Genomic DNA, 13,752 nt, shown 5'->3' on the forward strand with positions numbered 1-13,752 from the left:
CTACCATTCATGTAACACTTTTCCATGTAAGAAAATACAGCATTTTAAAACATATTTGGCAATACAGAAGCAAACCCAGTAAGATTTCCTCCACAAAGAAATTTAATAAACTTTTTATGCTGACACGTGGATATCCTAGCCCTCCAACCCCCCAACATTTTTTTTACTAAAACAACCCAGAATGTTAACAGTCTATACAGCTAAAGGGCATAATTAATTCTGAAAAAACATTACAATCTTATCATTGGAACAGTGTGTTTTCAGCTAACAAACATCTCCTAACTAAGCAAGATAAAGATAATTACATAGTGGAGTAAGGAAAAAAGGAAGGGCCATTTCTGAATAGTTTCGTACTGATACCAGGTATCAAGTCTTTAGGAATTACCAATTAAGCAAATTACATCCTAAGGAAGGCAAGCACAAGTGCCTGTTGCAGTTCTTCATTTTACAAGGCTATTTACTGTTGCTTGTCTTTGGCTCAAGGCCTAGTGATCAAACAGAAGGCACTTTCGTTGGCATTGGTGATGCAACTAACATGGCAGTTTTACCTCAGGGCCTAAATGAAGATTCGTGAGAATGTAGCAAAGATTATGCCTTGACCTTGATTTTAGAGTTACATCATCAAGGAAATGATGATCCTTTTACCTGGCGAAGATTTCCCAAACTTTTGAATAAACATCCATCAAATTTCTTTCTTGTAGTTTTAAAGTAACTTTACACAAATGGTGTAATGGGCTTACATGACCGGAATCGTAGATATTGTACGCTTCTCAGTTCTATATCAGTACTCACAGGAGCCATACTTTTTAACTAGCAATCTGTCAGTTATTTAAATTAAAAAAAAAAAAAAAGACTTCTGTGGATTCACTTGCACAAAACTTATGAGCGTGCAGAAAAAGGATAAAAGAGTGTGGTTGGTAACCTCGTCCAGTGCTGAGATGAAAAACAACCTGGCATAAGCCAGGAAATACTGTAGATAAGGAAGTTCTTACCGAAGATGTACTATGATGAAACACTAACATTTAAAGGACTTGAATGGTATTCGCTTCTTCTTCCTTTCTTTTTTTTTGCTATTTTACCACCAATCACATTTACATAACTGGCAACCATTTTTCAAAGCAAACCAATATTTGAATGAGGTCTCCTATTCCAGGCAGCCACTCATCTCCATTCTGTTTTATGCAGCATGGAAATTCAATTTTCACCAGTTTTCATACTGGCATAAGGGAAACCTAAAATTCCATTATTAGCATGACCCAAGTGGCTAGAGGTGATTTGGGTTCTGGGTAATTGATCCATTTTGAATCTTGCTTTAAAAACTTTAAGAGCATCATCAGATACCATCAGAATCAAAGTGAAGTCTATATTAAAGTGGCCCCATATGCTCTTCTCTTGGACTCCATTAGAGTAGCTTTGTGTGACTTATAGTTCAAAATAATCCTCATTTATCTTAGCCCCTTAGTTCATCCATATGTTCAGGATCCCTCTGCCCTCGTGAACAGAAAGTTTGAACCAAGTGTGTGGATCTTCTGCGTTCATCGTCTGGACCATCAGACTGAGACGGCCACATTAGAGAATGCCACTCTCATTCATACCATAAAGAGTCAAGAGTGGGAAAATGACCCGACACCGGCTCTTTAGAGCAGTCTGAAACCTGAGCTTTTGTCTCGCAGAGATTACTTGTACATTGACCTCATTATTTAAAACTTTGGCCACGTTTAATACAAGCATCCACCACTGTAACAGTGTTAGCATCACAGGTCCATTTTAAGGTAGTAGGCCCACACTGGACATACCCAAAAAACAAATCTCAACATGACTGTAAAGGATTAAAGGATCATCATTTCACAAAGAAATGTCTGCCTGGAATGCAGGAAAAACTATAAGAAATTATTATAAAGTGTACCTTGGAAAACAGAGGCGTAGTAAATGAGTCCCAACATGCAAGAACAGAAATTATTTCACCAAAAAAAAAAAAGAAGAAGAAAAAAAAGGGATCACCTGAATTTCCATTTTCATACACAACCAATGACTTTGTGATTTATCACATCACCAGTAGTAAATCACTATAATGACTCGTGACTATGACAGTTGCTATCAACACTTGAAAACCCTCAGAACGATGGAACAGCTTTGTACGAGACCCTGAATTCTACTACAGAGGAATGGAGAGGATCAGGGATGAAACTATCAACAGGCTGCTTTATGACCACAGATGAATCACATTATTACACTTTTTATGACTCTTACTGATCTTTGACAGTGGGTGCAAGATTGTCCGATGGCCAACATATGCTAAAAGCCAGGAGACGGTGTACCGTGCACGTGACAAACAGGATACTTTTAACAGTGGAGTCTGGATGGAAGGGAGATGATGGTTCTACTCCCTCGTTTCACTACATGCTGCGCTTGCCTTCTCCATGTCTGCTTAGACCTTCCAATGGTGGATTAGAACAAACAACAGTGATCAAGTTATCTTTTTCTACTGGAACAAAACCCAAATAACCACCCGTGTGGTTAACACGCTGCTTGGTTTTCTTACAGATCTCCTACCAATCACAAAGTAGTGCATTTTCCAAGTTTTGTTCACATCCTGCAAATGAACTGTAACTCAGCTTGGCAAGATCACTGTTACTGTTCAAGTGATATCACATGTATACAAAAGCCCAATGAACATTAATGAAGCGGGAACAGAAAAATAAAGAGTTGCTTCTGCCACTAGGCCGCTCCTGCCCTTGAACAATCACAGTGTAGCAGGCTTTGCTACCTTTATGAGCCTATTAGGGAGAGAGAAACACTTTACTGGTATCTTAATTTACAAAATTATGATCATAAAAATAAAGCCTTGGACCTGTGACAATAAAACAATGAGGAAAAAAATCTGATGCAGTAATATGACATCCCCCCCCCCAAAAAAGGAAAGGTAATTTACCGTAACACTCCTTTAGGCACATAATTCTTTATGGGTTTCCACTCGTGTGGTGGTCAGGAATGCTTTATCCACAAGAACAACAAAAAAAAAAAAAAAAAAAAAAAAAAAAAAAAAAAAAAGTGAGGGTGCCTTTACTCAAACCTGGCAAAAAGAACCCACAGTTCCATTTTGAAAGACTTGTGTCTGTGGCTTCAGATGAAACAACCACGTACAACAAAGAAATTCACACACGGCTGAACTGCACACCCGACCAGGACGACAGGACAGAAGACATCCCGAACGCATCTGAAGTCTGACCCACCAAACTGAGACCCTGATCGCTTATTTGTAATTTTTTTAATCCAGATTTTCTGTTGCTTTGTTGGTAGTTTTTTCATTTTTCCTTAAAGGTTTGTGTCGACACTAAATCACAATCTAGTCTGGAATATTGCTCAGCAGCTATGTACAGAATTGCAAAACAAACGTTCTGACTGATCTACACACACGCACACACACACACACACACAATACATCTCACACTGTGCCGTGTTTTATTTTAGTGGTCCTCTTCAAAAAGAAATATACTAAAAAGTGTAAACATAAAAAAATAATAATACAAACTGTTGCCCCCTTCTCATAGAACCTGATCTGCAACTAAACGATAACCTAGTGAGTGTTTCTTCTAATTTTGGAACCCAATATTCGGCTCCGAGTTTTAGTGCAGATGAGCTGTGCAGCAATAGGAGCTTTCCAACCATTTCAAATCAAGCACCCTAAAAAAGGTCGTGTGTTTTTCTTCCACTTTCCAATTGTTGTTCAAATGAGAGCTGTCCTCTGCCTCTGGTTGCTTGCGTTGTTGTTGTTGTGTCCTCACCTCCCCCAAATCCGAGCATGCACACATACACATGTACGCGCACTTTCACTCACTCACACTCACACACTCCTCGTGCCTATGGTACGACAACTTTTCTCCGTGCCCCTGGTACACTGCGCAGAAACACCCCCCCCCCACACACACACACACAGAGCCAGCCCCTTCCTTAAGTGAGTTTAAAATGTTAAAACAAGGAAAAAGAAATTAAAGGAGAAAAAAGAAAAGAAAAATCATCTTTCACTTACAAATCCTTCCGTGTTTGCAATCAACTATGAGTTGTCAGGCCCAACATTTAAGTTAAATTTCTTCATTTTTTTTTTCTTTTTTTGAACACACAGCAGAATAAACATTGTTTGGAAGCAAGGTCTCCTGGTGGCAAGTCAAATGTTCAGAGGTCACATTTCTTTTTTTTCTCTGTTTGTTTGTTTCTCGGGTTTTTCTTGCCGTTCTTGGCAGCTCAGTCCTGCTTGGCCTGTAGCTGCTGCTTCCAGGCCTCATTCAAGTAAACCAATCGCTTGTAGTTGAGAATAAAGAGAATGAAGTTCAGCGCGTATGTGGTGATGCAGATGATGCAGAAGTCCTTTAGGACAAAGTAGAGGATGTAACCCAGGTAGAGGGACCCAACCACCGACAAGATGGATGTCGTCATGAGAATGAGGGCGGCCATTGCACTGACAGTCATTCCTAAGGCAAGAAACACAAATTGAGGCTTAAACAGGTAACCATTAAAAAAATAAATAAAAAAAATACACCTTCACAATCTCCTGAGAGAGCTCTTGTCACAGAGCTTTCAGCCTCAGGCACTTCTGCATTTATATTGTGAGTCCTCGTGACGACATTCAGCCCGCACACTGAGCCAGCCGGCTGCTCATGTCATCGTGCTGTCACGTCCTTATTTCGTCAGTGTCTGCACTTCTTTTACACCAGGTTTGTACTCATAGGAGTCACTACTAAACACACAGGTATTCTCTTTTACTACCGTTATTGTTTTAGACGTTTATCATCATTATTTTGATCAAACGATGGGATGCAGCTTTGGTTCAACACGATAACGATATGTATTGCGAAATAACTTTTTCTCGATAGAAAAATTAAACTATTGCGATAGGCCTCACCGCTCTTGTCCTCTTAAAAAAAAAAGAAAAAAAAAGAACAGCCAATCCAAATTAAGTAGTGCAGAGCTGAACCAATCACAGCCGCAGCGTCAAGTCACGTGACTTGTTATGTACAGCACAAGTGCCAAGCCGCACATGTGTATTTGTTTTGGGAAGCAGCCAGCCGCCGTGCCGCCCGGGTAATGAAGGAAATGAGTGTGCCGACTAGAGAAAAATCAACCGAGAGCGTGACCGAAGGTTACCGAAGAGAAAACAGATGATGGTTCCAATGCCGGAGAAATTGTCGAACGGAAGAGCCATAGAAGTTCCGTAGTGTGAAGGTATTTCGGCTATTTCAAGTCAAACAGAGTAGCGCGCACTGTAAATTGTGCCGAAAGCAAGTCTGGAAATACAATAAAGCGGTGCATGCTCAGTCTCTGACTGGAAGCGCTAATTTGTCATTTGGCTTTTGTCAGACTAAAGTAACTGTTAAAACTGTTTGAAAAGCTAAGCTATACAACAAGGAGAGATTGAGAATTTCCTTTTAGTTCTCAGTTTATTTGATATTGACAAAAGTTAGTCAATTTTGTCTGTTCTTCTGTAAAACAAACTAAGATTTGTTTTTAGAATTAATATTTTGTTTCTAAGTGGAATTGACTATTTAGTAGCCTGTTTTGTTTGTTCTATTTTGAAACTTAAACGCTTTGGCGGCTGCCTTTTGTGTAGTTTGCAATATTTGCCTTTATTTATCTGAAAACGTCTCATGTTTCTTAAGTACATCTACCCTGTTGAACTTATTATGGGAAATAAATATTTAAATCAAAACAAGCTGCTGATTATTTCACATTTTACTTGTGAGCAACGGCACATTTAAATCTTACAAATATAGTTATTTGGCTTATATCGTGATATATATCGTTATCGCCTGAAATGAAAAAAAACATATCGTGATATGAAAAAAATCTCATATCGCCCAGCTCTAGAGGAAAGACAGCAAAGATTTTCTAAGCACGCTCTTTCAAGCAGCTATAATGTGTGTTGCTCCTTGCTGTATCCACAGACACACACAGGTGTAGATTGTGTGTACTTTTGGGTGTCCCCATTGCCATCTATTGTAACTACAACACTGACTATGGATGTGAACTAGGGCTGGGCTATATCATACCGTTCACGGTAATACCGGTGTAATGTTGGGCAACGATAGGAAAATGAAATATCGCGATAGAATATGGGTAAAACGCGGATGCGCAGTGCCTTTGTTTACATAAGCACAAGGCTGCAATGCAGAATAAGAATAGCGAAAGGGGATTGTTAAATGAAACGGATGAACCAGAATTGGTTTGTAAAAATGCTGCAACTTCAGTGGTGTGGAACTGGTTTGGCTTTCATCTGTCAGATACACAACAAAGCACTATTTTTGGTAGCATATGCTAGCGGGCTGTCGTTATTACCGTGTTTTTTGGAAAATACGGCACACTTAAAATCAATCCTTTGATTTTTCTGAAAATCGTCAGTGCCCGTTATGATCCCGTGTGCCTTATGTATGAATTCTGGTTGTGTTTACTAACCTCGAAACGATTTTATGTACACGACGCTCGAAAATCTGTCAAATTTTTCAGTATGACTTTGCTAAGCTACGAAGCTGCACCGCTTGATGGATTGTCGCAGCATTACGGCTATCGTAAACAGGAGCCTTGCGGAGTGATATTTACTGTGCTTCAACATATTATCGTATTGTGTGTATAACCTCTTACGTTTTGTGGATATTATACATGGTTATGCTGAGGATATGTCGGCCAATTTCCACTGGAAATGTCTTTTGGTTAAACTGTCAGCAATGAATTTGCATTTGCACTGTAAAAGTTTTATATAACTTTAATGCACTTAAAAAAGCTGCTTGTTTAAGTGAAAATACATTGATGTTTTTTGGGGTTTTTTGCACTAATAAAGTTGTGGAGTTGTAAAGTATTTTGTCTAGTGTCAATTATATTGTCAGTTTTATCGTTATCACAAATTTTCAAATGTATATCATGATAAATATTTTTGGTCATATCGCCCTGCTCTAATGTGAACTTCATGCTTCAAAGACACTAAACCCTCACTGACTGAGTGAAAACAGATGAACCAGTGAAAGTTAACTGTGATACATCTGCACACATATAGGTGCCTCCATGTGTGAATAGCCTGCATCTGAGGACTGTGATGATCAACACGCAGTAAGAACCTCAGATGGGTGTTAACAGATGTGCTTGATTTAGTAAGTGTTCACTTATATAGCTGAAATGGATAAAAATTCATCAGAATCTCAAACTTTGCTTGATTACCTCGACACAAATATTACTATATATTTATTTCGTCCTCGCAACACGTAACTAATCTCTAGTTTCTTCATTAGAGTTAAGGAATAAAGAAGCTCCTCTGCAGGGACATCGCCAAATGTCACAACTATAGCAATAATTCAGTGTTTTGCAACAGCAGTTCTAACCTGCTCACTGGCATTGACCAGAGATTATGGCCCTGGTTATGCTGATTTTGGAGCAATGCCTACGTGCAAATATTTTCCAATCCAAGGCCATGCAACCAGTCTTTAATATGGAAATCTTTACCCACTGCAGCAGTTTGGATAAACTGGGATACTATTGTCCTACTCAAATGAGTGTTAAATGCAGCAGCTAAAAGGACCTCTTGTTCAGTGCCAGGGCCAGGTGGCCAGGCAAGCCTACAGGCCTCCGGCAGGCTAACATGTCGAACCAGCATGACTGAGTCACATACGCCAGAGGGAGGAAAAAAAATGTTCAAGTTAAAACAAGTCACACACAGAGAGAGAAATATTCACAATCACAGTTATCTGTCGGTGTCAAGATTAGAGTGTGACAAACAAAACGATATCAGGCATCAAACCAAACAGAAGAAGGATAAGAAGTTTCCTAAAAACGCATCTCTGCAGTCCTATGGGAGGTCCAAAAACATTTCAATACAGGTCAGCAGGAAATGCTTCCTACAACACAAACTTTGCGTTGTTTATAAATGCATTATTATCATTTATAAACTCCATGTGATGTCAGTGTCATGTGAGTCAGGTTTAGGCAAAAATAGCTATGTTACAGGAAAGCAACAAGTTGAGTCAGCACTTGCCTCTAGAGCAAAGGCAAAGAGAGATTTGTCATATATAATCCAAAACGTAATGACAAAGTAACCCACAACTGGGAACAGAGTATAGGCTTACCTAGAAGCAGCTGAAAGGCATAAAAGACAATCCCATAGACACTGTTGGGTTGGTTCAGTGCACTGTCATTTCCAAAAATTGAGCCCAGGAGTCCGAATCCTCGACCCCACCTAAACCACAATAGAATAAAATAGAGTTTATTCATGGAAATCAACATGCACAACATGCAACGAGGCAGACTGAAGTAAAAAGATAATATTACAAAAAAAAACCACTTCCTAGTGTTTGCTTCCTAAAATGCTGCAGTGAGGTGTTCATTTGAGTAAAATAACAGCAAATTATTACTCTCAGAAGAGCATTTTACTATTTAATAAACTGAACCTTTAAAAAAAAAAAGGGGGGGAATCTGTTTCAGTAACAAAAAACATTTTTTGTTGGCCTGAAATTCAATAAACCAATTCCAAAATATGTAGAAAGGCAGCATGTCACAAAGACAAATCACTACCTCTTGACTTATGTGTTGCCTGACATGACGCAGTTCAAACAGGAGGAATTTCTTTCTTCCTCGAGTTTCTGATATGCCATCTTTTCTTTGCATATGAAATCATTGTTTATATTTTCTGGATGCCAAAGTATGCAGGATGCAGAATAAATAAATAAATAAATAGGTGTGTACATAGAGAGAGAGAGAGAGAGAGTGAGAGAGAGAGAGAGTGAGTGAGAGAGTGTTGATGGGTAAGATCCAGTCCTGAAGAACTTCATTTTTTAAAGCCCCAATCCACATTGATCTATGCACTTGCTTATTTATCATTGTAAAACATATAATTTTATAGAAGCATGTGTAAATGTCGTTTCAATAACTCTGATCCATGTTTGACATCGTCCGACGTAACAACGCAATCCACCATGTCTCACGGTAAGAGTACTAGGAACACACAAAGGTTATGTCCTAGTGTGGACTTGATTTTTGCAATAACATTTCACTTTGTGAAAGCTTATTCTCCTTTTGTATAATGTATATTGTGTGTGCACCCTGTATATAATAAATTGTATTTTCCACATTACTAAATGTCCTTCTTTCCATTCATTTCACTAGAGCACCATTGTGCCTAGTTCTTTAACTGATAAGCAGAGAAAAACAGACCCTTCAGCTCACAAAAATACAGGATGACATAAAGATTACACTGCTGGAAACCATAACTGATCAGACCAATGTAAGCAGCTCGATCTCTTCTTTAAAAGAAATGTTACACTTGGGCAGGCTTACATCAGTTGAGACAGACTCTCAAACGGAAAAGTCACCGACTCATTCAACAAATATGCAGTAAGTCCTAGGCAGGTTGCATTCCAGGTGTAATCAGGGCCAGCAGTGCCTCTAATTCAAACAGGCCCAGTAGATGGTGTTAGTGTAGTTTATTAGAACTGAATGGCCACCAAAAGCTGTTAAGCACCTTAACAGTATGCATACAAAAAGTGTATAATAATCATGAAAAAAAAAAGTAATAATCTCTGGAGATGCACCTTCCTGTCTAGCAAGGATGCGTGATGCTACAGTCCCCTCCACTGACCTCTGGACCAGCTCTGTGTTCCTTTAGGTAACCAGGCTGTAGGGTTTTAGCTCCCTGGACTTATAATTGGTGACGTTAGCACAAGAGCTAACGACAGCTGTGTGACAGCCAAAGTAGGAGGTTAGTCATTTAAGTTATCTGACTAAATTCACCAACATTAACCCAGCAAACAAATGTCCCAGTTCTGGTCATCGGAGTAACTGGCTTCACGTAGCAGCATCACTCATACATTCACAATAGCCTCGCTGCGCACAAGCTATCGGGAACTTTAATGCTATATAGTTGGTTTTAACATATGTTTTAGCTTTAAGACGTGCAAAAGACAGTCGGTCTGAACAGGATCCCATTAAAACTGACAGCGTTTATGACTCTGCTGGCAGTCGGTTCAGAAGTGAAACTGGCTTAAACGTTAACCAACGGGTTTCGTTAGCTAATGGTTAGCAAAATTAGCTTCTTGGTGCTACAAAGCTAACGTGGCGCTTTAGAACCAACACCTACAATGGTAAAGTTACTTTTTCTAACTAATGCATGCATAACAGAGAGCTACCAGCCATGACTCGTGATTAGCTTTTACGGTTGGGGTTAGCAGTCAAATGTTAGCAGAGTGCATTTGACAGTTTAAACCGCGCAGCCCTTCCCAGATTGTCACAATAGCAGGCAGCTTCATTGAGCGCCACTGTCGGCGCTCTTTGCTGAATTCAAATTACCTTGAGCTGAACACTTTTGAACAGCTGATAGAGCTGCTGACGTCGCACAGAGCCTTATAACTCGCATCCCGCGCCTTTTCCCTCTCGACGTGAAAAGCATATAAAGACAACAGTATGCCCAGCAGGCAAACAAGAAGCCTGGCTATTCTTTCCCACCGAGGGGTGGACACTCTCAGGACGGGCGCCGCCATCACTCTCTGGCCTAGCTGGAGACACGCATACACACGCAGCCAGTTCGCCTGTGAGACTCTACTGCGACGTGGAAAAGCGTCACTACGTGCCACACCGTCAGGGCGGGACGCTGGGCCGAGGAGGAAAACATCCCAGAAAATGCTGAGCGCGGATTTCTGGAAGAGAAGAAGCAGGCGAATAAACGATATTCAGGCCACATGCCGCGTTTTATTTTAACATGAATGCATGTAAGAGTATTGGGGAGACCGGTATTTGTTGTATTTTGTGCAGATTTGTTTTAGAAATACATACAGTGCATTGCCCGTAAAACAGGAATCCACATGATCTACTTAGGCTCCTTTATTTCAAAATGGTGCCCTATTTAGGGTACCTTATTGATGTCCCGCTTAAGCTGCCTTTTAATGTCGGCGCGTTAATAAAAATACATACTTTTATTTTTATCGTAAAATCAAGTTGATTTGAAAGTTTTCATATATAGTCCTCGAACAGTCACGTGAGAGCGGAACATACAAATTGAAACAGAAACAAAAAAAAATCATAATACAAGGCAGACACGAGTCGTTCGTACGCAGAGTTCATCTTAAGACAGAGCCATTCCACTTCCTATCAATGAAATTGTCCACTTGTTTCTTCAACCCTGGAGCGCAGCAGAGGGCGCTAGCGAGAGAGTATTTGGTGAAATTGATGTCAGGTGAGCTAAACTGATAAAATAATTGTTTACACATGCTTTTAGACAAAAGATACAGCGTTCCTCTTTATTTTAGCGAAGGTAGTTTTAACCATAAAACGACATTTATGTACTTATATTTTTCCCACAGAGAAACAGTTTTGCTAGCGCCTGTTGACTGGTCCTTCGAGGAGTTACGACAGCGCATACTCCTTTTGAGGCATCTGTGTACAAACGATAACTAGATGTTAGAAGCGTGGTTAACAGAAACCTCTATCCGTGTATAAGAAGCAGCTGGTAATGGTGGTTGAAGATGATGCCATCAGGAGACTGGTGCTACAACGCTCTCTGTTGCTGCTCTCTGTTGCTTCATGCCTGAAATCAAAATGGCGGATGCCGTAAAATGGCTCATGGTGCTGCGATGTCGCTAAATTTCACAGAAATGTGTTTAATACAATTGAACTCCGGAAATATCTATATAAAGCATATTTAAATTATCGCAAAGGTGTCTAGCAAAAATGTTTGCGGAATGTAAATGTCGCGGGCTAAACGTTGATCATCCTGAACTATCTTGCGAGCGCCCCCTTTGAAAACAAAAGTCCAGAAAGGGGGTGTGTACTCTAAATTTACAAACTCTCTGGTATGTCCGTGTGCTCGCCTCAAAAACAGAAGGAAGTGGAACAGCCGTGATCACATGACTGCATGTATATAAACACGGCGTGACATCATATGTTTACTCGCTGCAAGAAACTGTCTGCGAACAAGTGCTGCTCTCCGTGTCCAAATGGCGACAGATATTGAAAGACTGGTCTCTTTCGAGGAGGCCTACTACGATCAGTACGACTACTACAACCTGCTAGAGTACTCGGGCCACGCTGGCGGTAAAGGAAGATCCAAGAGGGAAATCGAGCTGAACACAAACCGCCATTGCCCTGCAGGGCACGAGAGGAAGATTGCAGAAAAATATCACAATAGCCAAATGAAACGCAGGAGAACCAAGAGCTCGTCATCCTGATGGCTTTTTTTCTGCGGTGTTTACAGGTAGCTATGGATTGGTGTCGTCTGAACGTTGTGTTTATGTTGAACGGTTGTGATAGAAAAACAATCCTGCCTGGAATTTATACAGCCCAGCCAACGACGCCATGCCAAAACAGTTCACACCCATAGAGGAGCAACAACACCTGCCTTTGTAACAGTAGTCAGGAGATCGCGATCCGTCCTTGAAAAAGGCGGAGTAAGTGATATTGTGCATTGTGGCCTTCAGAATGGACTGAGCGTCCCCACAGCTCAGGCTAGCATTGGAGGAAAATAAACAGGTTATCATTTGTCAGTAACTGGATCAGTTAATTTCTCTTTAGCGTTATTTTTGGCTGCTTTGAGCTTTCGGGCTGTTTGTCTGTCAAAACAAAAATTAAAATATGCGGGGCTTTTTGATATGTCATAGAACAAACTGCTCATGTATAAATAAAAAATACCTGTAGCGCCAGCTTGCCTTCTTAAAAAAAAAAAGAACAAAAAACGTATATGTCAGCAAACCTAAATTTAAAAGGGAAACGTTGAGTTTGTTTTACTAAACAATGTATTTATGTTTCTTTTTTTATATAATTCTCCACACAGATTTCGGATTTCTGATGTTGACCATGGCCAAGTGTCTCTGCCTTCTTGACCCAGTGAGTGGAGTGCTGTGACACCAGGAACGTGCCCATTAGTCACAAGGCAGCCCTCCATTCCATAGGTTTCCCTGTAACAAGACACCCCCTCCCTCCCTTCCTTCAAGTTACAGCTGTGCAAGAATAGTTTGTATTAAGCTATGTAAGTCAGTGGATTGTGTGCTTGAAAGCTAAATGTATAGATATATATATCCACTGTGGGTGCAGGAGATATATGCTGATTTTAAATCAAATAAAAAGTTGATGGTAATTGAACCAGTGTCATGTTTTCATTTGAAATGGGGTTCGATTCCATGCGGCAGTGCTTATTTGTATCTCAGAACCCCTAAAGGACATGGTATATGATCATATCATAGAGGGGGGAGTATAATTTGCAGAGCAAAGACATTTGGCTGGTGCTTCTCTATTTATGGTTTTTCTTAAATGTTTTTTGCTTTATAACATAATAACAATGGATCCATAAAAGCAAATAATAATTTAACAGATTAGGGATTAAGGAAAATACACAACACTCTGCTGTTTTTCGGATAAAATCTCTTATCAATAGAAGTAAAACTTTTAATCTAAATAAATGTATCAATCTAAATAAAAAATCTGTATACAATTCACATGCCACATTCGAAGTTCTTTCTCAAATAAGGATGTTGAAACAGGTGGTTGGTTACTATGGAGACATCTTACCCCAACAGTGTTGGGGAGTAACGGAATACATGTACCGCCGTTACGTATTTAAAATACAAAATATGAGTAACTGTATTCCGTTACAGTTACCGTTTAAAAAGGTGGTATTTAGAATACAGTTACTTTGTTGAAATAAATGGATTACACAGCGGTACTTTCCTGTTTCATATTGTCCCGGGTCAGGACTGTTTGGGTTTTGTTTGACAGCTACATTCTGTTGTT

General features: G+C 39.8%; 2 protein-coding genes across 2 annotated transcripts; one reads left to right on the plus strand and one right to left on the minus strand.

Annotated features, from left to right (window-relative positions):
- Positions 1-4,020: 4,020 nt before the first annotated feature.
- On the minus strand, positions 4,021-10,570 carry vkorc1l1 (vitamin K epoxide reductase complex, subunit 1L1). Its single transcript, XM_085174340.1, has 3 exons — positions 10,321-10,570; positions 8,106-8,215; positions 4,021-4,469 (listed from the first exon to the last, which is right to left on the minus strand). The coding sequence occupies exons 1-3, from the start codon at positions 10,509-10,511 to the stop codon at positions 4,243-4,245; spliced, it is 528 nt and encodes a 175-aa protein (XP_085030466.1). The 5' UTR covers positions 10,512-10,570; the 3' UTR covers positions 4,021-4,242.
- Positions 10,571-11,851: 1,281 nt separating this feature from the next.
- LOC146509512 (nuclear protein 2-like) lies at positions 11,852-13,099 on the plus strand. The gene is made up of 2 exons (XM_085174342.1): positions 11,852-12,220; positions 12,797-13,099. Exon 1 carries the CDS (start codon positions 11,964-11,966, stop codon positions 12,192-12,194), a length of 231 nt encoding a protein of 76 aa, XP_085030468.1. The 5' UTR covers positions 11,852-11,963; the 3' UTR covers positions 12,195-12,220; positions 12,797-13,099.
- The last annotated feature ends 653 nt before the right edge of the window (positions 13,100-13,752 follow it).

Source organism: Neolamprologus multifasciatus, chromosome 10 (genome assembly GCF_963576455.1).
Source record: "Neolamprologus multifasciatus chromosome 10, fNeoMul1.2, whole genome shotgun sequence".
NCBI classification, from domain to species: Eukaryota; Metazoa; Chordata; class Actinopteri; order Cichliformes; family Cichlidae; genus Neolamprologus; species Neolamprologus multifasciatus.